This window comes from Callithrix jacchus, chromosome 11, assembly GCF_049354715.1.
Source record: "Callithrix jacchus isolate 240 chromosome 11, calJac240_pri, whole genome shotgun sequence".
Taxonomy (NCBI): Eukaryota; Metazoa; Chordata; class Mammalia; order Primates; family Cebidae; genus Callithrix; species Callithrix jacchus.
In genome coordinates, this window is record NC_133512.1 from 103033872 (window position 1) to 103058838 (window position 24967).

General features: G+C 35.7%; 1 protein-coding gene and 1 pseudogene across 18 annotated transcripts in view; both read left to right on the plus strand.

The window, feature by feature from the left end:
- The window catches only part of TPK1 (thiamin pyrophosphokinase 1), a 398562-nt gene that overhangs the window by 142455 nt on the left and 231140 nt on the right, over positions 1–24967 (plus strand). For all 17 annotated transcript variants that reach the window (XR_008473454.2, XM_054237592.2, XM_054237593.2 and 14 more), the window contains one exon: positions 7053–7122. Coding sequence is in view for 16 of the 17 variants with exons in the window: in XM_054237592.2 (XP_054093567.1) it covers positions 7053–7122 (70 nt within the window). In the remaining variant the exon portion in view is untranslated. The remainder of the gene's footprint in view (positions 1–7052; positions 7123–24967) is intronic.
- Positions 1–24967, plus strand: part of LOC100397783 (elongation factor 1-alpha 1 pseudogene) — a 189581-nt pseudogene that overhangs the window by 139841 nt on the left and 24773 nt on the right. The window lies entirely within an intron of this gene.

Below are 24967 nucleotides of genomic sequence, written 5' to 3' on the forward strand. Positions count from 1 at the left end.
TACATATAATGAAATATTTTTCAGCCTTAAAAAAGAATAAATATAGTATGTGGCAACATAGATATACATTATGTTAAGTGAAGTAAGCCACAGAAAGACAAATACAGCATGATTCCACTTAATATGAAGTATCGAAAATAGTCGAACACATAGAATCAGAGGGTAGAATGTTGGTTGCCAAGAGCGTGGGGGAAGGGGAAATGGGGAGTTACTCTTCAATGAGTGTGACGTTTTGGTTACACCTGATGAACAAATTCTAGAGGTCCTTTATATGATGTATCTATAGTTAACAATAACATTTTTATATATTTATTTAAGAGATTAGATCTGATCTTGTGTTCTTAATGCAATACAAATTAAAACAAAAGCAAAAACAAAAACTCACTTATCTTCTCTAGTGCCTTATAATAAACTTTCAGCTGATACCTATATAGTTGTATACATACTTACATATTTAACAAATAATTATCACTTCCTTATTGATGTGCAGTTGCTAGCAGGCTGTTTCTGAGGTGCATTCAGAAGGGATATATTTTCTTTTCTGCAGCTAGACTAACTCTTACGGGTGCTATAAGTGGCTTACCAGAAGTTAGAGATTAAGTGGTTTACTGTTGTTTCTTGGGTTTGGGACAGAATCCCTTGATCAAACCATGAATATTGACAGATTAGATGGATTTCAGGAACATAAAAACTTAATTGAATCTTTGATGTACTGGAGGGAGGAACTTGATTAGGAATAAACAGGATTTAAGTAATTGGAATTATTTAGCTCTCCTGAGACTCAGTAAGACACCTTCTAAATAAGATTCTGGACTTTCTCTGTCCTGTAATTTAGCTGTAGTCTTAATCCTGACCAATCTAGCAAAAGATTTAATTCCTTCTCCTAATACTGAGATTGGATTGAGAATCATTCTTCCTATATCTTAAGTCTACAACTCTTATTTTCCCTTTTAATTATTATTGTGGGTTTTAAAATTATAATTATGATATAATTCATATTACTTAAAAATATTTTTAACAGCACAGTGATTAATGGAAATAATTTTTTGAAAGTTTTTTTTCATTATGCCGTCTCCATTTCTCATAAATAATTACTGTTAAAGAATTTGATGTATGGAACATAGAAGTGATTAGATTAACAAACTCATCAGGCATGATAGGCTTCACTCAATGCCAAGTATAAGGGCATGAGGCAGGGAATAAAGCTTGATTGATAACAAAATTATTGAGGTCTGTCATTTCACAGCAATTGCTTTCAAATGTACCAGTCACTCCACATTTGGGTTACGATTTGCCAGGGAAGCCATTGACTTTGGGATCTCTTTAGTTTTTATCCCTAGCTAGTTGTCATGAGTTTCCTTCGGGGTGCCAGACTAGGGCCTATTTTCCAGTGCAGGTGCATCTTACCAATGCTGACTCCTGATTCCTTCCTTGATCTATAATCTTGACATAAAGACCTTGACCTGAAGCTTAGTTTTCTTATTTGGTATATTCCTTTACCTTCCCTGAATTGCTATTGCAAGGAAGATTTGACCAAGCTTCTTTAAACTTTTAAAATAACTATATATCTCATAACAGATAACATACGAATACATGTAAGAACTAATGTTTTGATAGTAGTAAAATAGGACCATGATATATTTTACCAATATTCATTTGTGGGCCATATATGTTTGCTACCCATTTTTCATGATTGCACATGCTGTCACTTCAAATATCCTTGTAATTTTGGGCAAGTATTGACTATATAGAATTTCTGGATAAAAAGGTATCCACCTTTACAGTTTTTATAAATCTGCCAAACTGTCCCTCAACACTATAGTCTCATTAAGAGTGTGTGAGATAATGTTTCATTATGCACCTTCCTTCTAGTTTTATTTATGTTGTCTCTCTCTAGTCCTTGAATTTTTTGTGCATGTGGTTTTGGTAGGACATAAAAAAATGATCCTGATTTTGCATTAGAAGCAGGATGCTTAGGAGTAGCTCAACATCATAGGACTAAGTGGCCTATCTAACCTGGCACTAAAGTCATCTGTCTCTTGTATTCTTTCAGTTAATTGAAACTTCACAATCTATTTTGTTTTATTCTCCCACCTTAGTATTTGGAACTTATAACATATAATCTGCTCTGCAGAAAGTGTAGTTATTTCAACTGAACTTTATTCAAAAGAAATAGGGAACTATTTGAAATATGGAACTAGCCTCTGTACCTGAAGCTCCTCATTATTTGTCAGTAATGTTAATGTATGCCAAGTTAAAAAAAAAGTTTAAGATATATTTCACCTACTTGCAGGTTCTACTAAAATATAAAGTCGCTGTAGAGGTTTTTAATATATTTTAGTCTTCATCTGTTTATCAGCCTATTGTATGGTAAGTAATTATTCAACCATTGAAGTTACAGTATTTAACAAATCTGCAGAAATTTTTACATTAAAAGCCAATGGAATTTTTACATTAAAAGTTAACTAGTGCAGTAACTTCTATTCATTAAAGCTTTGGACAACTTAAATGATGATGAAGTGAACATTTTTTTAGGCAGATTCATTACGATTTATCAAAAATTAAAAGAGTGCTCTCATTCTGGTTTCTTTAGTTGGTCACTTTCTCTAACAGTGATATTGGTTTACACATTTTTCAAGTTGCTGCGTATGAACTTATGCCAATGTTTATAATATGTTTGAATCATTTTATTCTTCAAATGTAGTTTTATTTATGTTTATAGAAAATATTTGAAACTGGTTAAAACCTTTTTGTTAATAATGTGTAGGAGAGGTAGAGTCCGTTTTTTTTTTTTTTTGGTCATGCTTTGTTGCAAACAAAATGATTTTAGGGACAGACTGGAACTTTTTTTTTCCTTTCAGATGGATTGAATCCCTACTCTCAACTTACATGCACTGAGAAAATAGTCTATAAATTTCATCATGGTTATTTTAGCTCCCTTTGCCATTTAAAGCAGGAATAGATGTGGACAAATTTACTTCTGGTGACATGGGTCTTTCTCTTTTTATAAACTGCTCAAAAAATATCAACTTAACAATGGATGTTAGAAATAACAGGCATTCGAGTTTTTTCTGTTGTAAAAGTAACAATGATTTAGCCAAACTAGATTTATTGTTAAGCAGTTTTACACATTTGCCCACTGAAGTTCGTTTCTTCTTTCCTTGTGTTTGCACTGCATTTTGGTGCCTTTCTCATAGCCCTCACCACTCTCCACAGTGCACTGCATGTATTTGCTTCTGTTTTCATGTTTTTCACTATAATATGAGCCTAGAGAACTGTATCTGTTCGTTATTCATCTTTTTATTTTATGTAAAGCCTAGCACATAACCGGTATAAATGTTGAATTCAAATGATCTTTGCAAAATAATATGATGTGAAAAATTGACAAGTCATTCTATTTGATAATTCTTGACTATTAAAACTACTGTTTCTGAGATTTTCTTATTTCTTCAATGAATCGGCTTTTACATAAAAAGATTCCATACACTTGTTAGTTTTGTTTACAGGAAATTGTTTTATATACTCTAAAGATAATTACTGATAGTTTACCATCTGTTTCTATTAATGAGTCTTGTATATCTTCCTAATCACTTGCTTTGTGCTATATTTTATATGTGAGATGATCGCTATCTTTTAGCTTTTGAAGGTTTTGATACTTACAAAATGTGCAATATCTTCTGTGATCTTCTGCAAGTTATATTTATGACATAATTTGAATTTAGTGCTACTCTCACAAGGAAATGTGTATTGGTAATTCCTAAAATGAGACGTCCCTCTTAGTTGTCTTTATAAAAACTCTTATTTTTTTACTTTCTAAGTAGCTATGGGTTTTCTTTTCCAGGAACACAGTTTTTTCAGGTTTTTTTCATTCTGACAAACATGGCGAAAGAGGATTCATGTTAATGAATGCTTATTGTGTTCTTGTATCATGATGAGCACTATATAGAATTACTAAATAATTAATTACTTAATAACCTTACTCCATAAGGAATATGCTTATTTACGGGTGAGTAAGCTGCAGAGAAACAGAATTTTTTTTCTGCTTGGCTTTTGCTTTATTTCTGATATAACAAAGAACACAGAAAATAGTCTTACATATTATGGATTAGTGGAAAATACATTGGAACTTCTATTTCTGACTATATAGTCAGGTAGATATTCTTTAAATATCCCATCCATAGGGAAAGGATATTTTTTAAAAAAAGATAAAGGAAGATGTAGAAAACATTAGCAACAGACTATCAGAAAAGACCTTGAATTGAAAAAAGAACCAAATAGAGCTTCTTTAAAAAGAATCAGTAAGACTATAAACTTTTATGTTTTAAACAGGCGACTAGACATAACTGAAAGAGAGGTTTGAAGAAATCACATGCATATACAGAAAGAAAAGGCGAAAGAAGTGAAACAGTTTAAGAAATGTGAAGGGCAGAATGAGACTGTCTAAAAATATGTTTAAATGGATTGCAGAAAATTGATGGTAGAGACAATGGAAGATAGGGTGTAATGGAATTAAAAGTGGCCAAAAATTATCCTGACCTGAAGAAATTCATGGGTCCTCAGATTTAGGAAGCACATTTTTTTTGTTGTTGTTGTTTCCAGATAGGGTCTGGTTCTGTCACCCATGCTGGAGTGCAGTGGTGCCATCTTGGCTTACTGCAGGCTGGGCCTCTCCAGGCTCAAGAGATCCAACACCTCAGCCTCCTGAGTAGCTGGGACTGCAGGTGCATGCCACCGTGCTCAGCTAATTTTTAAAAATTTCTTGTACAGACAGAGTGTCGCCATGTTGCCCAGACTTGTCTTAATTTCTGGTCTAGCAGTCTTCTCGCCTCAGCCTCTCAAAGTGCTGGGATTACATTTCTGAGGCCACCACACCCAACCTTGGAAGCACAATTAATTCCAAATAAGCTACGTGACCTTAAAATTTGGAAAACCAAAGATAAAGGGAAAGTCTTAAAACTTGCCAAAAAAGAGGAAACAGATTAGTTATACAAGAATATTGAACTGGCAGCGGCCTTCTGAAACTATCAGTGTACCAATGGCAATCAGAAGCCAAGGTACTAGTACCATCAAATTTTCTACCAATTTACAGTGTTATACATAGCTAATCTGTTATTCCAGAGTGAGGCTGAAATCATTACATTTGCAGCCAAACAAAAGAGGAGTGTCTTTACTACCAAGAGAGACTCATTAAATGTACTTTAAAGCTGGGTGACTTATACAGGTTTGAAATGTCAGGAGGGAGTTAGGTCCTCTGATGAGATTTGGAACCATCGCATCCTATTTCAGATAATTTCATAAGACATCTCGCCCTCATAGGTGGATTACATTCAGGGAAAATTTCCACAGTGGAAATTGTGGATTTTTATTTGTTTAAGAGGTAATTTTCTAACATCTATTATTTTACAGTTTCTAAAACAAATCATGTAGCACTGATCTTTTTCTAGAGACTGTACTCATCTGAACTATTTTATGTTTCAGATACCTGAGGAACACATAAGGGAAAGTACCTGTTTGTATTCTTTCCCTCAACTTCAGTTACCTGTGCCATTAGTTTTAATTTCAAAGAAATGTAGTTTCTCACTTTGTTGGTCAGTTCTTAAAGTGGACTTTAATTAATCGTCTTGTGGCTTATTTGTACTGATTAGAAGGTGCTTAAAGTGGAGACCCTGTCACATTATATTAGGACTCTAGCAAAGAACCTGCTAGTCTGGTGCCTAATAATGTTTGTTCTGAGCTGATGCTAAGATAATAAACATTTCTGTGAAAAACAGAAATCAGAAAGGTAGCACAAGCAACAAAAATAGCTTTCCATGGACTGCAGAAACTTCAGGGAGCAATTGATTAGCAGCATCAAATCCTAGAGCGGTAGCAGGGAGAAACCATGGGAAAGGAGGAGGCTGAGGCCCAAGTTGGAGAGAAGAGGCAGCAGGACTTATTTGATTACGTTAGCATTTCCAAGTTTCAGTTAATTTTGCATTACCTTCACAGGTTTTACATTATGCTCATGTTATCTAGATTATCATTTACGTATATTTTAAAGTAACTTACGCTTATTTATTTTTAAAAGGATATATTTTAATCAAAATAAAATTTGAAACCCATTCTACATATTGTAAATCAAAAGTATATGTAAAAATTAGTAAAAGGAGAGAACACAACGAAAACCACATCCTGCCGGGTGCAGTGGCTCACACCTGTAATCCCAGCACTTTAGGAGACCAAGGTGGGTGAATCACTTGAGCCTAGGAGTTTGAAACCAGCCTGGGCAAATCCCATCTCTACAGAAAATGTAAAAATTACAAGGATGTGGTGGTGTGCATCTGTAGTCTCAGCTACCTGGGAGACTGACATGAGAGAATCACCTGAGCCTAGGAGCTTGCGGCTGCAGTGAGCTGTGATTAAGCCATTGCACTCCAGCCTGGGGACAGTGCAAGACCCTGTCTCAAACACAAACGACAAATAATTTTCTGTTGCCTGTTATGGAGACTGAGGCCTGCCTTCTGTTATAAAGAGGGAAAAAATTTTAAGGAACATTGAAGACATCAGGATAATCAAAAAAGATCCAAAGACTCATGCCTGTAATCCCAGCACTTTGGGAGGCCAAGGCAGATGGATCAACTGAGGTCAGGAGTTTGAGACCAGCCTGGCCAGTATGGTAAAACCCCATCTCTACTAAAAATACAAAAATTAGCTTGGCATGGTGGCACGTGCCTGTAATCCCAGCTACTAGGGAGGCTAAGGCTGGAGAATTGCTGGAACCCGGGAGGCGGAGATTGCAGTGAGCAGAGATCATGCCACTGCACTCCATCCTGGGCCACAGAGTGAGATTCTGTCTCAAAAAAAAAAAGAAAGAAAGGACATAAACTTGTCATTTCTCGTGAGCAATGTAGAATCGTTTTTAGTACCAGCAGTGTCAACAGATGAATGTGAAATGATTCATGGAGGTTAGCATGACTGCGTGCATCTGAGTGCCTTCTTTTTAGTGATCATCATTTGAAAGATATTGCTCTGTGCCTCCTGTATTGAAATGATTTTGTTCTTTCTATTTGAAGCTCTTTTAAGAGCCTGTGCTGATGGAGGTGCCAACCGCTTATATGATGTCACCGAAGGAGAGAGAGAAAGGTATGCTTTCTTTTAGCCAGTGTGCATAATACCACTAATTTCTGCTCTTCTGTTGTTTTATTTTCTTCTTGTAAGTGGACATTTTTCATTTTCATTCAGACTCTTTTATAGAAAACCACCTCACTGAGGGAAGAGTGACTGAGCTGCTTAAACATGTTGTATTATTTCTTGCTTTAAGTGGTATCTCTTAGTAGAATGAGGCCCATCTATTCTTATTTTTAAAACCTTCATTTTGCTACTTCAAAGCCACATTAAGTAGCATTATCAAATCTTGATACTTGTGAGAACTGTAAAAGTTAGCTAAAAGAAAACTTCAAATGGCAATTTGAGATGTTATTCGAACAGTGTAAATGAATAAAAACTGATTTTATGTAAAGTAGTTGTATATTCTGTCATAGAAGATATGAGGTTTTATATTAATGTTGAGTAAAGCCCAGTATAATTTAACTTAATTACTTCTCAGTTATGCATGCACTTGTATTTTAGGAGGTAAATAATTCATTTCCTTAAGATTTACTATCCTTGCTGTCTGATTTCTCTTTGTGTGGTGAGCTATTTTTAGATAACATGTTTGATGGAAACAGATTTTAAACCTAGCTCATTGTGAACATGTTTGTAGTTTTCATCCCCATCATATGTGTTATTAAATATATTGAAGTGTTTTTAGTTTAGGAAATTACCTCCTTGCTGCAAAGAATAAAAACATGATGATATAACATACTCTAGGTACAAATTAAATATATGTATTTTGAAATAATATATTTTTCTTTATGGTATCAGAATTTCTAATGGAGCTGCTTTTCTAAAGCAGCCAGGTTCTTATAGGAGGAAGGCATGTTTCCTTCCAGACTGGACATGCTAATGCTAATGTCTGGGGACTGGATGCATTATCCAGAAATATAGCAAGAGTGACAGCCTAGAAGACAATTTAAATTCTTCACATTTTTTGCCCCTTTATTTTGTAACTTTACAAATTCCTCTGACAGTATCCTCCAAGACTTGACATGGACAGTGTGTGAAAACGTATTCAAGTATGTGTTGTAAAAAAAGTGTCTGGGCCAGTTATTTCAGATAAGAGCGTAATGCCCATGAGGCTAAGCATATGTATTGGCTACTGTTTGTTCCATGCCTGTAGCCTGCTTGCTGGCAAACAATCTGTTGCCAAGCATTCTCTAATGGCAGGTGTAGCTTGTAAACGTAATTATAACCACAACTGTCAAAGGATCTCAACATGGTGCCTCCCTAGTGATCCTTGATCCTAAGATTCATCGATAATGCTTGTGAAAAAATATAGACTCCCATATTGATTATTTTTACAGAATTGGGCTGGACATTAATAAGAAAGATAACAGAGCACTTTAAAAATAATGTCAACTTTTATGTTAGATTCAGGGCATTAATATATGCAGTTTTGTTACCCAGGTAGTGAGCATAATATCCAGTGGTTCCTTTTTCAACCCCGAACCCCCTCCCTCCTCATTCTTGCAGTTACTGGTGTCTATTGTTGCCATCGTTATGGCCATGAATCCCCAACGTTTAGCTCCCACTTATAAGCAAGAACATGCAGTATTTGGATTTCTGTCCCTGCATTAATTTACTTAGGATAATGGCTTCTAGCTGCATCCATGTTGCTACAAAGCAGATGATGTCAAACAGAATCCCTTTATTCATATTTGAAAGCAAAACAGAAACCAGATTTAGGGAGCGAGAACCATTATTTTTTCCCAGATTTAAAAATAACTATGTGTGATGTTTCTCAACATATTTATAAGTAATCTTACAGAAGTCTTCCAAGAAGATTTGTATAATTTATCTAACAACTGTTTGTTCATGTATGAAGATGTTCAATAAAACATTGTACTTTTCATTGATTTTCTAGTTGTAATTATGTGTTTGCAATGATTCCTACTCTGATGCCCAGGGATATCACTGGCCTGGGTGAGGGTAGAATCTCTAATAGGAAGATGAGTGAAACTAACTGTCTCATGTGGGAATTAAGTCCTTGAATCAATCTCTGAATACAAACCCTAACCAGTCAAAATAATTGGATTCTGGTGACTAAATATAATTCCTCTTACTTGTATTTCTAATAGAAAGGCATCACAATAAGAAAAGGAAAAAAATACGTGAGTTTTAAAAACCCAGTATGTACTTTGTGGACCACTACTTGCCTTGTTCTTATTTATTTACTTAGCATCCATATGTACAATGTAATGCCTCATAATTATGTGATAACACATGAATTTTTAAAGAATCATCTTCAGTTGAAGACAAAATAAAATATTTGGAATGGAAGGAAGACATATAAATAGTAGCAGAGGAACAAAGCTTCCAGAGGAGTAGAGCCGAGGGAAAAATCAGTGGTGGTACCTTCTCCCCTCTGCTCAGGCTGAAGAGGGGCAGGGCATGAGGCCCCAGGCCCCGTGTTACGCTGCTTCTGGATACCGTTGGACATTTAGGTCTACATCTGTCTCTCATGGAGCTAAGGCCCTAGGAGAGCATGAAGAGGACCCAGGTGTATTCCAGGCCCTTGCCTGGACCTGCTGGCTCCTTTACTCCTTCAAGGGAAAGTTGAAGTGTGGCAGGTGAGGCTGTTGGGACTCATGGGGAGATGAAGAAGATTCAAAAAAGTGTATTGGATTTGCAATAATCATCAAGTAGAAATAGTGTCCATTTATCCTGCAGCCCAGAAAGTCCAAGATTAGACAATGGAAACATAGTTTATGAAGTAGAGATGATTAATGTTCTTCTGTTACCTGCTTTCAGAATACTGAATTAGTGCCCCCAAACTCTTGTCTTTTACATATTAGATAGGTTTTATTTTATTACGGATGTGCAAGATATCATTGTTTTCAGTGTTCAAATTGTCCCATCTTTGGCCACTATAAACTTCTTTAAGGTAGATCCTATGTCCTTTTGAAAAAGTTACCTTTAAGTACATATATAAAAGTTTTACATATATATATATATTATATATATATATATAATATATGTATATATATATGTATGTATACATATATATACATGTGTATAAATATATATGTATGTATACCTATATACATGTATATATATGTATACCTATATACATGTGTATACATATATAGAAACAAACACACATATACATGTAAATCATATATATTATATAAATCACATCTAACAATTATATATAATTTTTAGGCATAATGTACAATAAAATGCATACCATAGGTGTTTAATTACATGGGTTTTGTTAGACATTTATTTATAGCCTCCTGTCCACCATACAAAACAAGACAGAGAGTTTCTTACCCCTAGGCCACTACTTTTTGATTCCATTACTATAGACTTTAAAAAATCTGTTACTGAATTTCAAGCAAAAGAAGTCATATCGTATGTATTCTTTTGTGTCTTTTTCTTTTGCTCACATGTTTTTGCAGTTCATTCATGTTTGGTAGTTCCTTTTTATTGCTCAGTAGTATTTTATTGTATGAATATACCACAATTACGTTTGTTTATTCACCGAATGTACATTTGGTTGTTTCTAGTTTTTGGCTATTATGTGTAAATGCCATTTCTTGTACAAGGGTTTCTGTGAACATGTTTTAATTTGGGGAATAGGTACAAAGAATGAAGTTTGTGGGTGACAGGATAAATATGTATTTAACTTTCTAGAAATTGATATCTCACTATTCCAAAGTGGTTGTAACATTTTATATTCCCATGAGTAATGTCTGTATTGCTCCATAGCCTCACCAATATTTGTTCTTTTTTATCTTTTTGATTTTAGGCATTTAGCGTTAATGAATGGAATTTGTGATTTTAATTTACATTTCTCTCTGATAACTAAGGACGTTGAGCATCTTTTCATGTATTTATTGACCATTGGTATTCATGATTTGCTTATATTTATTTATAATAACTTGTTACACAATTCTTATTTACCAGTTTTATTAATAAAACAGCCATGGGCTTAGGTCCAGTTCTATACTAGATGTGTGAAACACTTGCACACCATCTTTACTAAAAGTTTTTTTTTTAATTGTGATAACAGTTAACATGAGATCTACTTCTTAACAATTTTTTAAGTGTATAATACATATTGTTTATTACAGATACAATTAGATCTCTAGAATTTATTCATCTTGATTAACTGAAAATGTATGCCCATTGATTAGTAACTCCTCATTTCTCACCCTCCTCTGCCCTGGCAATCCTGTTCTACAGTTTGATTCTATGAATTTGACTATTTTAGATACTTTGGATAAGATAATCTTGGAGCATTTGTCTTTCTGTGACTAGCTTATTTTATGTAGCATAATGTCCTCAAGACTATTCCACCCTTCATAAGTGTCTGTCTCTGTTTCAACTATGAAAGCAGCCTCCCTTCATTCATCAGGTTTTGTTTTGATAAAGAAGCCCTAAATATTTCTTCTCATCTTGAATTGCAATGCATCTATTAATACCTATTGGGTCTGACCTTTGGGACAGAAGAATGTATGATTAATTTTTCTGGAGTTACTTGTTAAGTGAATGCAAGCTCAGTAAGCCTAAACTCCCTGGTGCCATCCAGTGTGATAGATTATATGACATAAAGAGAAAATTCCAGTTCAATGTGATAGATTCCGTAACAAAGGAAGACATGGACAAGGACAGTTAAAGAAGAACGGGGGTATTAGAAAATATTCCTAGGATCCTAATGGGCTATAAGAGATTAGGACCACAGAACGTGTGAGGTATACATACGTGTGTGCATTTGTAGTGACTGAGGAGAGGGAGAGAAATTCTCCTTAGTCTGCTGGATGAAATCTAAATTAACTACCTTGAGATGCAGGGTTATCCTTTTAGGCATGCCTAATTTCTTCCCTTGTATTCTAGTCAAGCAGAACTGCTCACTGTCCTAAATTTGCCAGGCCCTTTTTCCTCCCTGCATTTGCTCAGGCCCTTTCTCATGGCTGATCTTGTACACAGTACCACCACCCATAGTCCATTACAATTGTGTGGCCATTCCGAATAACCAGTGATGGTAGATGCTATGCTCTACTCATTCTTAGGTGGTTTTAGCAGCATGTGCTAGCATGTTTTGTAGCAATCCTATCCATGCATCAGTGTTCAACTAACACGCCATGTACTCCAGGAGGGCTCCTCTCCCCTTCCAGCCTGAAGCCATCTGACATTTCCTACACTGTAATAGTACTCTTAAATCACAATGTTACATTAACATTTTACCTTGATTTAAAGCTGTAAAGACTTATATTCTTTACTCGGTTGTAAATTTCTGGTGATCTATTGCCCTTTAACTTTGCATAATACTTTGTAATTATTTACTTTTTCATTTTATCTTGTGATTTAGTTATGTGTAGATGTATCTTATCTCCGTCACTAGGTGGTAAACTCCTGGAAGGCAGCAATCATAATTAATCATCTTTATATGCTTCATATCTAGTACACTAATGAGCATTTGAGAATTTATTGAATTAGTGATTTTTCCTTGGTATCTTAGCAGAGATGTAAGACTAAGCTTTTGTTAAGTCAAGGATTTCTAAGATATAATACCAGCTATTGGAAGTATCTTGTTGTTAAAGAAACTATCAATAATTATTTATTAGTATTATAAGCCAGAAATGGCTTATTTTAAAAAGGATTGTGCATTTTTGTCTGAAGTTATGTGTAGTATATATCCCAGTTACTTCCAGGAAGTCTTATGTTACGTAGCATTCTAATTACTGTCTAAATGAATCTTCTGTCCTGGAATTAATGTTCTTGCTTTGAATTCATGTGTATTTTGAGAGGAATGTGTATCATGAATATCAGTGCTAAATGTGAGAGTTTTTTTTTTTTAATTTGTGATTTTTGTGGTACTTAGAGATTCTCAGACTCTAAGAAGTTGCTATATTTTTAGTATTGTGTATAGGATATCTGAAATGAGGGGAGGGTTGTTTTTAGGCTCGTTTTCTCACAGTAATTACTGAATATAGAATCCTCAATGGAAAGTTCTATGGGATAGCATCTTTATGTAAACATTGTTCTAGGTTAGCTCAAACGTTTCAGAGTTTCCTTTCTGTTTAAAGATGAGCACCCAACAAAAATTCCATACATTCATGGAAGTGACCACATAATTAAGCACTCATTGACAATGGCAGGATGATGAGGACCTGCTTAAAAAGAAAAGCAAAATTCATTTCTGATTTCTCTTTCATTTCATTAATATTTTCACAGTTATGATTTCAGTCTTTGATCTTTATATAATCATGCAAGTTTCTCATCAGCAGATCAATCTACTTTTTAGAGTGATCAAGTGTGAAGAGGATGACTATTGTAACTTTAGAACTATTCATGCCCCAGCTAAACAAAGTTCAAAATATAATTAAAATAACTGATTAATGTGACAAGATAGCTCTTAAAAATTAGCTTCTAAAGCCTTTATTGATACAATTAACCCAGGCATCTGGTAGCAAGTATCTGATTACTCTTGAAGGAATCAGTGACAGTCTAAATCTGGCTATCTGTGAGTAACTTGGAACAGTTTTTTTTCTATATTATTGCAGGTAGCAGTGGCTTCCAGAATGAGCATTATGTAGTCAGAGAGTTAGATTAGAGTTCAAAATCAGATTCTGCCATGTCAGTACTTTTAGCAGGTAATTTAACTTCTTGGGCTGTAGTTTCTTCATCTATGACACTTCCAGAAGAGATCACTTTCTTTTGGAGTATTCAGAGATATCTTGGTGAGGTAACTTATTACTGTAGCTAATTACAGAAGATCTAGATATATTAAGAGGATGAAGCATGGCTCTTAAAAGCTATAGTGATAAATTATTGAATAGTTCAGTGTGTACCTGATGTAGTTTTAGGCAATAGCTGTAAATATTTTTGTCATACTTTTCTGCATGCAATAATTGTATTACTTTTTAGAAAGGTTGTAAGCATTTTTCAGATAGTGGTTGGCATATAGGAATGTCATGTTTGGCATTTGATTTGTTTTAAATCTATTTTGCTCAGCTATAATTTCATGCAACAAAATTCATCCAATTTAAAAATACAGTTCAGTTATTTTTGAAGTGTTATATAGTTACATACCCACCACCACAGTCAAGGTTAAAACACGTCCATTATCCCAAAAAGTTCCTACCTCCCGCTTTGCAGTCAGTAACCTCCTCCCATACCATATCCCCGTCCCCTTCTAGAATGTCATATGAATGGAATCATACAATTGGTTGTCTTTTCTGTCTTTCTTCACTTATCAAATACTTTTGAGATTCAGCCATGTTATTTTACATATTAGTAGTTGGTTCCTTTTTACTGTTGAGTAGTGTTCCAGCATAGGGATACACCACAATTTTCTTTATTTATTTGGCACAGTTGATGAACCTCATTTCTAAAACTAGCCTTTTTGTTGGAATCTGTTTTCATTTTTAAGTGCTTCTTTGGAATATATGTTCTTTTAGTTGGAACCATGCAAACTTCTCAAAGTTTTCAGTTCCATCCAGGAGATTATGTAAAATAGTAGTAAAGACTTATATGTAAGGTCTGAATTTGCTATATCTTAGTAAAAAGTATGTAAAAGCTTGTGCTGTTTTTAAAAGAAGTAAGACATTAAACATGAAATCATTGTGAAATAAGTTGGTGTCAAGTATCTGAGCATGAGTTGTGGTCTTGATAATTTCTAATATATTTGACAGTTGATTTCAGTCTCTCTGTGACTAGTTTTCTCACTGATTGTGATTTTTCTTTTTTACTACTTTTCAAACTACTCATAGTATAGTAGAAACCTGTGCTTTCTATATGCTTTAACATATGCAGAAAGGAAACAAATATGAATCAAAGATCTTTAGTTCAGTTGATTCTTATAAGCCTAGCCTTAGCAATGATAAGTCATTTGCTGCAGCAAATTTCCATTAAAAAGTATTTGTGCAATCAAATTACCAAGCTCTGTAAGCATGTCAACGTTATTAGGTCTTTGAATCAAAATGATGAAAGGTAAATGATTACTGCATTTAAAAGAGAAATTATGACAGAAGTCTTGGTATTAAAGAACTTTATACAACAAACTGTGAAGGCATATTTATCTTAAATTATTGATTAGGTTAGTTTAGTAATATATTTTAGTCTGTTTGTTATCAAATGCTATAAATCAGAGGTCTCAAAGTTATCCATGCATAGGTATGAATCATTTTGGAGTACTGGAGGAGGGAGGAATGTGTATGCAAAGGTGCTGCGTTTCTTAGATCATGCATGAACTCAAAATAAATTTTCAGAGCCAAGACCATTTTAAGCAGCTGCAGGAAGTCCATTTACAACTAAATTTAATCAAAGACATTGTTTTTTATGGCTATTCTATTTCATTAAGTATGTTCCTGACAGAACCCTTTTCCCTTCCTGCACTGTGGATGGAGTCTTCAGAAATAAATTTTCTTCCAGTAATTTTTTAGAGAATGCTAGATCATTTGTCAAAAGTTTTGAGTAACATTTGGCTTTTAAAATTTTACTTTTTTAAAAAAACAGGGTTGAATTCTTTTAGTGCTTAACATAAGAGCTCATGTTTTCTTGTCATGTGTTTTACTTAATTTCAATAGATTTTTAGATCAATGAGTTAAGAAGTGATGGTTGAAAGTAATCACCTAATACCACACATACAAAATTGTTTCTTAAAAAGTGTGGAACGGTCCCTGTTCGGTTTTTCATACACACTTATGTGATTGCACATACATGTCTTCTTGCCAACACACACTCGGATTCTTCCTGCATGGTTTTCTTGTTATTAAAAGTTGAGATTTGTATTATTGGGCCAAGAGCACACAGGATAATTCCAACACTAGACAAGATGGCTTATATTATTTGTTGACACCTCATTATAGGGCAGGAAATTTTAGTTGATGATAGGATTGCAACTGAGCTAGCCATGGTCTTCCAATTGTTAGGGAGCAGAAAAGTGACAACTGGAATCCAATTTAAGCAAGGGCCAGTGAATAAATTTTATGGGAAAATATCCAAATGGCAATTACATGAAGACGAGCCCTGAACTATCACTTGAAATGTGGGGTTAGAAATCTGAGAGTTGTTTGACCTGTATTCCTTAAAGACTTCAGTTTTGCTTCTGTAGCCAGAAAGGTCAAGAATATGCTGAAGAATCTCGGAGAGCATATTTAAAATGCAACAGAAGATATTATACCACACTAAGAAAAAAATCATTGTATGTGTGTGTGTATATTATATGCAATGTACTTTACTACAATGTACTTAACTCTGACTACTCTCAGCTTTTGGAAGTAGTAGAGAGCTAGAGAAAGTCAGAGGAAGGGAACTTAAATGATGAATAAGAGGGCATTTAGTCTATGAATCACTAGACTGAAAGGAACTAAAATAAAAAATCATAAATATTAAAAATGCTGACTTCTCTAAATCCTATGATTTAGAATTGCAAGGAGCAGCTTTTGTTGAATGAGACTAACAGAGCTTCTGCTTAGACTACAGGGAGGATGGTGTAGTCCCGCCCTACAGGGTTTAGACTGGAGAATATCCTTTTGACCTTGGATGTCAGATTCCATCCATTTCTGCTGGGTACCATGTAGCGGTGCCAACACCTGGGTGTGTTACCCAGGGCTAGAGGATCCGTGAGGGGAGAAGATGTGTATGCATTAGCACTGTTCAAAAGATCATTTAAAACCTTTATGCCATCTAAATGTTAAAAAAAAAAAAGCCTATTATTTTCAAACCTTTGGAGTGCCCCTAGAAATACCAAGGAGTAGGTTTTAGCTACAGATGGGGATACTTTTTAATTGAACACCACCTAACTCTTTTCTAAAAGCCTCCTGCTTTCTTCCATGTGTTATGCATTGTTATCTTTGAAAACTCAGCCCATGTGTTGAGTGTCCTCAGAAATCTTAGTTTCCACAGACCCATGTTAGGAATGAACTTTCTAAGCAATCCTTCACCATAATGCCACATTATGTTGAAATTATCGATGGGTTAACTGGGAAAATTTCTCTGTTCTTGTTTTATTCATCTTTGGAAATAATCCTGGTCCTGGTAGCTAGGATCAGGTTTGATAACTAACAAGATGATAAGTAAAAAAAAATTTTTTTTTGAAACGGAGTTTCGGTCTTGTTACCCAGGCTCTGGAGTGCAATGGCGCGATCTCCGCTCACCGCAACCTCCGCCTCCTGGGTACAGGCAGTTCTCCTGCCTCAGCCTCCTGAGTAGCTGGGATTACAGGCGTGCGCCACCATGCCCAGCTAATTTTTTGTATTTTTAGTAGAGATGGGGTTTCACCATGTTGACCAGGATTGTCTCGATCTCTTGCCCTCCTGATCCACCTGCCTCGGCCTCCCAAAGTCCTGGGATTACAGGCATGAGCACCACGCCAAGCGATACGTAAATATTTTTAACTAAGCAATGTTACTCCTTTTAGATAGATCACCCTGAAAATGATTTCCTTACACATTCAATTAAGCAAGTAAGTGACAAATCCTAAATCAATTAAGTGTCCTAAGCAAGTAAGTGACAAATCCAAACACTAAGCGTGTTTGGTGGCTGGATTTCTTAACTTACCAGGTTATGTTACATTATCTATTCTTCCGAGTCTCTTGTATGTAATTTGTCCTAGACATTTTCTTATCCAGCTCTTCCATTATCAAACATTTATCACAGCATATTAGAGTCATCTATTTGCATAATCCTACCAGCCTGTAACCCCAGTGAAAGCATACATGTCTCTGGCATTTTTACTGTCTCATCCCCAGCAACTAGTTTTTAACTATGTGCTTAAGAGATTAAAGAATGACTAGAAATGTTCATCAAAACTTAATATAGTCTCCTGCCATAGATTGCAGTATGAATAGGTGTTTCTGACCGAAAAGGGCAATTCTTAAGATTATTTTTGTTCAAGAGGAGAATCAGAGACTGATACCAAAATCTCTTCTGGTGTGTGGGGAGGGAGAAGTAAAGAGGAGATTAATAAAGACCATTACACTTACCCTAGGGCATGAAGACCACACAGGCAGCAGAGAAAAGATGTAGATTTATGCTCATGAGGATTCCTTTTGGGTTTTTTTTGTTTGTATTTGTAGTCAGCTGGTCCCACTTAGGTGTGCAGAAACTAGCATGGTCTCAGTCTTGAAGGAGGCAAATCCCACTCCAGAAATCAACCTAATGACTAGAAATAAGGACATGGGCAAATATTCCCTCAGAACCACCTCACCTCAGCTGAACACATGATATTACACTAGAAAAGAGAGACAGCTGGGAATTCACATGTAGTACATACAGTGACTGGCACAGAGGGGTGAGTGCAAGTGATAATTTGTTCTTAGAATGTAAGCTTAGCTGTGGATCTGGCTCTACAATATTAGGACTTATTTAACTTTTTGTATTTGTGTGGGTGTTTAGTTGTAAAGAACAAGAACTCTGGGCAATGAAAATAAAAATCAAAAGTAGTATAATTAATAGAAAAAATGAGAAGGCTGGAAGAATATGCAGGAATTGGGAGGCTTGAGAAGCATGCAGGAATCAAGGGAAGCTGGAAGCCAGATCCACAGCTAAGCTTACATTCTAAGAACATGTTATGATTTGCACTCCCCTGCGTGTGCCAATCACTGTATGTACTACATGTCTATTCCCAACTGTCTCTCTTTTCTAGTGTAATATCATGTGTTCAGCTAAGTTGAGGTGGTTCTGAGGGAATATTTGCCCATGTCCTTATTTCTAGTCTTTGCTTTTATTTCTGGAGTGGGATTTGCCTCCCTTCAAGACTGAGACCATGCTAGTTTCTGCACACCTACGTGGGACCAGCCCACTACAAACACAAACAAAAACACAAAAAGAATCCTCTTGTGTCTCCAACGTCTTTTCTCTGCTGCCTGTGAGGTGTTCATGCCCTAGGATGATATAATTGCCTTTATTAATCTCCTCCTTACTTCTCCGTCCCCACACACCTCCCTAACTTATTGGGGTATAAAATGCCCCCATTGGGAACTGTTTTTATTCCTCACTATCTTAATGACAATGAAAGGGAATTAAATGGTTATCTGTCATGCAAATAAGTGACAAAAATGCCTTTCACGTATTCTGAGAAATTTAATAACATTCTTTCCAAATTTAAAAAAAGTATATGGGAAGTATAATTCTTCTTTAGTCTTATAAAAGTGTATTTTTAAATTAAAAGATTCTGGTTTTCTGAATTCATGTTACATTTGTTTTCAAGCAAACTTTAAAATTTTACTCTTATGATTCATAATTTTCTGGGGAGAGGGTTATAAACCTTTTTAAGATGCATTTTGCGTTTAAAAATATTTTCCCCCCTTAATGAAATATTACTAAGACAAGCTTATGTTTTACAACATGGAGCTTTCTTCAGTTGGTTTGGGTCTTTGTGACAACGGAGGGAATTACATTATTCTTTCTTATTTGTAATATATAGAAAGGTTTTATTACTTACAGGTGAGGCTTTAATTTAAATATACAATAATAATAAATTTTTACAAAATATCCCAAGATGAAAATTTCCCAGATTTAGTTCTTTTATTAAAAAATATTTAAGGCGAGAAATAATTAAGAAAAGAAATGTTTTCTGACTTTCAGCACAGGAGTTAAAGGAGCAGCTGACGCTTAGAAGCTTAGGGTGCAGTTTTCTTTGTAGAACTATCATCATTTTTCTTCCGCTTGATGCAGAATTCACTTATCACTAGCGGCCTCTAGTGTGTATTCAATTTTTTTTCTGCTCGACTGTACATTAGTTGGTTATTAGTAACTGGAGAGCTGTTTCATGTGTTAGGAACAAGAAAAACAACTACAGTTTATGTCATCTTGGCATTTTATCAGTCAGTAAAAAGAACATTTTCGCATCATAGTGTGGTCTTATGATTCCTATTAGCAGTAATAGGGCTTTCCCAGCAACTTTCCTCCATGTGACAGTTGCTTGCCAAAGCTTAATTCTCATGTGGTAGGAGAAAGAGTGGTCATGCATTACACTGTTGCCCTCTCATGCTTTTCATAGGATGCAGTCCAGTTAGGATACGGGTGGCAGGGATTATCAAAGTGAGATTTTAGCCAAATTCTGTGGCAAACATCTGAACTGAACTTACTTATTTTAATTGAGTTTATTTGTTAAATTTTAAATAAAACCATATTCAAGTAATTTTTGATACACTCATAATTACAAAATATATAAAGATAAACACATCAAATCATTTAGTATTTGCCTTTCTTTTAGACTTTATATATATTTTAAAAGCAAATTCTCTGCTATCGCCTCTAACTTTTCCCCCATTTTTGGATATAGGATTATTATAATGAATTTGGGAATTCAGGAAGACATAAAGAAAAAATGAAAGTAACCTAAAATCCCACTCCTATAGATAACTTCTATTAATATTTTTACATATGTAAATTTTTTCAATTTTACATTTTCATATATTTATTCGAGTTTATGTGTGCACATGTAATGAAACATGGATTTTTATCTATACATCATGCTTGTTTTAACATCATATTATGAACATATTACCAGGTCATTATATATAAATTTTGTTACATATTTATCTCTCATTCTTTATATATCAGAAAGTTATGTAGCTCATAAGTTTTTTGTTTTTTGTTTTTTTTGAAATGGAGTCTCACTTTGTTGCCCAGGCTGTAGTGCAATGGTAGGATCTTGGCTCATGACAACCTGTGCTGCTTCCCAGGTTCAAGTGGTTCTGCTGCCTCAGCCTCCCACGTAGCTAGGACTACAGGTGTGCTCCACCATGCCTGGCTAATTTTTTGTATTTTCAGTAGAGATGGGGTTTCACCAGGCTGGTCTTGAATGCTGACATTAGGTGATCCACCCCCTTCAGCCTCCCAAAGTGCCGGGATTACAGGCGTGAACCACTGCACCTGGCTACCTCATAAGTTTTATGTAAGTAAAACTTTGGTAAATAAAACTTGGTTAAGTATTATAAAAACATTATTATTATAAACATACCAGTTTCCGACACTTAAGAGTAGTTTCACAGAAGTTAAGACTTGGGCCAGAAGTTATGAATTAACAAAATATATATATATATATATATATATATATTTTTTTTTTTTTTTTTTTTTTTATTTTTTTATTTTTAATTTTTTATTGGATTATAGGTTTTGGGGTACATGAGCAGAGCATGCAAGACAGTTGCGTAGGTACACACATGGCAGTGTGCTTTGCTTTTCTTCTCCCCTTCACCCACATTTGGCATTTCTCCCCAGGCTATCCCTCCCCACCTCCCCCTCCCACTGGCCCTCCCCTTTTCCCCCCAATAGACCCCAGTGTTTAGTACTCCCCTTTCTGTGTCCATGTGTTCTCATTTTTCATCACCCACCTATGAGTGAGAATATGCGGTGTTTCATTTTCTGTTCTTGTGTCAGTTTGCTGAGGATGATGTTTTCCAGATTCATCCATGTCCCTACAAACGACACGAACTCATCATTTCTGATTGCTGCATAATATTCCATGGTGTATATGTGCCACATTTTTCCAATCCAGTCTATTATCAATGGGCATTTGGGTTGATTCCAGGTCTTTGCTATTGTAAACAGTGCTGCAATGAACATTCGTGTACATGTGTCCTTATAGTAGAACGATTTATAGTCTTTTGGATATATACCCAGTAATGGGATTGCTGGGTCAAATGGAATTTCTATTTCTAAGGCCTTGAGGAATCGCCACACTGTCTTCCACAATGGTTGAACTAATTTACACTCCCACCAACAGTGTAAAAGTGTTCCTTTTTCTCCACATCCTCTCCAGCATCTGTTGTCTCCAGATTTTTTAATGATCGCCATTCTAACTGGCGTGAGATGGTATCTCAATGTGGTTTTGATTTGCATCTCTCTGATGACCAGTGACGATGAGCATTTTTTCATATGATTGTTGGCCTCATATATGTCTTCTTTCGTAAAGTATCTGTTCATATCCTTTGCCCACTTTTGAATGGGCTTGTTTTTTTCCTGTAAATCTGCTTGAGTTGTTTGTAAATTCTGGATATCAGCCCTTTGTCAGATGGGTAGACTGCGAAAATTTTTTCCCATTCTGTTGGTTGCCGATCCACTCTAGTGACTGTTTCTTTTGCCGTGCAGAAGCTGTGGAGTTTCATTAGGTCCCATTTGTCTATTTTGGCTTTTGTTGCCAATGCTCTTGGTGTTTTGTTCATGAAGTCCTTGCCTACTCCTATGTCCTGGATAGTTTTGCCTAGATTTCCTTCTAGGGTTTTTATGGTGCCAGGTCTTATGTTTAAGTCTTTAATCCATCTGGAGTTAATTTTAGTGTAAGGTGTCAGGAAGGGGTCCAGTTTCTGCTTTCTGCACATGGCTAGCCAGTTTTCCCAACACCATTTGTTAAACATGGAATCCTTGCCCCATTGCTTGTTTTTGTCAGGTTTATCAAAGATTGTATAGTTGTATGTATGTTGTGTTGCCTCCGGTGCCTCTGTTTTGTTCCATTGGTCTATATCTCTGTTTTGGTACCAGTACCATGCTGTTTTGATTACTGTAGCCTTGTAGTATAGTTTGAAATCCGGTAGTGTGATGCCCCCCGCTGTGTTCTTTTTGCTTAGAATTGACTTGGCTATGCGGGCTCTCTTTTGGTTCCATATGAAGTTCATGGTGGTTTTTTCCAGTTCTGTGAAGAAAGTCAATGGTAGCTTGATGGGGATAGCGTTGATTCTGTAAATTACTTTGGGCAGTATAGCCATTTTCACGATATTAATTCTTCCTAACCATGAACATGGAATGTTTCTCCATCTGTTTGTGTCCTCTCTGATTTCGTTGAGCAGTGGTTTGTAGTTCTCCTTGAAGAGGTCCCTTACATTCCTTGTGAGTTGTATTCCAAGGTATTTTATTCTTTTTGTAGCAATTGCGAATGGCAGTTCGCTCTTGATTTGGCTTTCTTTAAGTCTGTTATTGGTGTAGACGAATGCTTGTGATTTTTGCACATTGATTTTATATCCTGAGACTTTGCTGAAGTTGTTTATCAGTTTCAGGAGTTTTTGGGCTGAGGCGATGGGGTCTTCTAGGTATACTATCATGTCGTCTGCAAATAGAGACAATTTGGCTTCCACCTTTCCTATTTGAATACCCTTTATTTCTTTTTCTTGCCTGATTGCTCTGGCTAGAACTTCCAGTACTATATTGAATAGGAGTGGTGAGAGAGGGCATCCTTGTCTAGTACCAGATTTCAAAGGGAATGCTTCCAGTTTTTGCCCATTCAGTATGATATTGGCTGTTGGTTTGTCATAAATAGCTTTTATTACTTTGAGATACGTTCCATCGATACCGAGTTTATTGAGGGTTTTTAGCATAAAGGGCTGTTGAATTTTGTCAAATGCCTTCTCTGCGTCAATTGAGATAATCATGTGGTTTTTGTTTTTGGTTCTGTTTATGTGGTGAATTACGTTGATAGACTTGCGTATGTTGAACCAGCCTTGCATCCCTGGGATGAATCCTACTTGATCATGATGAATAAGTTTTTTGATTTGCTGTTGCAATCGGCTTGCCAATATTTTATTGAAGATTTTTGCATCTATGTTCATCATGGATATTGGCCTGAAGTTTTCTTTTCTTGTTGGGTCTCTGCCGGGTTTTGGTATCAGGATGATGTTGGTCTCATAAAATGATTTGGGAAGGATTCCCTCTTTTTGGATTGTTTGAAATAGTTTTAGAAGGAATGGTACCAGCTCCTCCTTGTGTGTCTGGTAGAATTCGGCTGTGAACCCATCTGGACCTGGGCTTTTTTTGTGAGGTAGGCTCTTAATTGCTGCCTCAACTTCAGACCTTGTTATTGGTCTATTCATAGTTTCAGCTTCCTCCTGGTTTAGGCTTGGGAGGACACAGGAGTCCAGGAATTTATCCATTTCTTCCAGGTTTACTAGTTTATGTGCATAGAGTTGTTTGTAATATTCTCTGATGATGGTTTGAATTTCTGTGGAATCTGTGGTGATTTCCCCTTTATCATTTTTTATTGCATCTATTTGGTTGTTCTCTCTTTTCTTTTTAATCAATCTGGCTAGTGGTCTGTCTATTTTGTTGATCTTTTCAAAAAACCAGCTCTTGGATTTATTGATTTTTTGAAGGGTTTTTCGTGTCTCAATCTCCTTCAGCTCAGCTCTGATCTTAGTAATTTCTTGTCTTCTGCTGGGTTTTGAGTTTTTTTGATCTTGCTCCTCTAGCTCTTTCAATTTTGACGATAGGGTGTCAATTTTGGATCTCTCCATTCTCCTCATATGGGCACTTATTGCTATATACTTTCCTCTAGAGACTGCTTTAAATGTGTCCCAGAGGTTCTGGCACGTTGTGTCTTCATTCTCATTGGTTTCGAAGAACTTCTTTATTTCTGCCTTCATTTCGTTGTTTACCCAGTCAACATTCAAGAGCCAGTTGTTCAGTTTCCATGAAGCTGTGCGGTTCTGGGTCAGTTTCTGAATTCTGAGTTCTAACTTGATTGCACTATGGTCTGAGAGGCTGTTTGTTATGATTTCAGTTGTTTTGCATTTGTTGAGCAGTGCTTTACTTCCAATTATGTGGTCAATTTTAGAGTAGGTGTGATGTGGTGCTGAGAAGAATGTGTATTCTGTGGATTTGGGGTGGAGAGTTCTGTAAATGTCCACCAGGTTTGCTTGCTCCAGGTCTGAGTTCAAGCCCTGGGTATCCTTGTTGATTTTCTGTCTGGTTGATCTGTCTAGTATTGACAGTGGAGTGTTAAAGTCTCCCACTATTATTGTGTGGGAGTCTAAGTCCTTCTGTAAGTCATTAAGAACTTGCCTTATGTATCTGGGTGCTCCTGTGTTGGGTCCATATATGTTTAGGATCGTTAGCTCTTCTTGTTGTATCGATCCTTTTACCATTATGTAATGGCCTTCTTTGT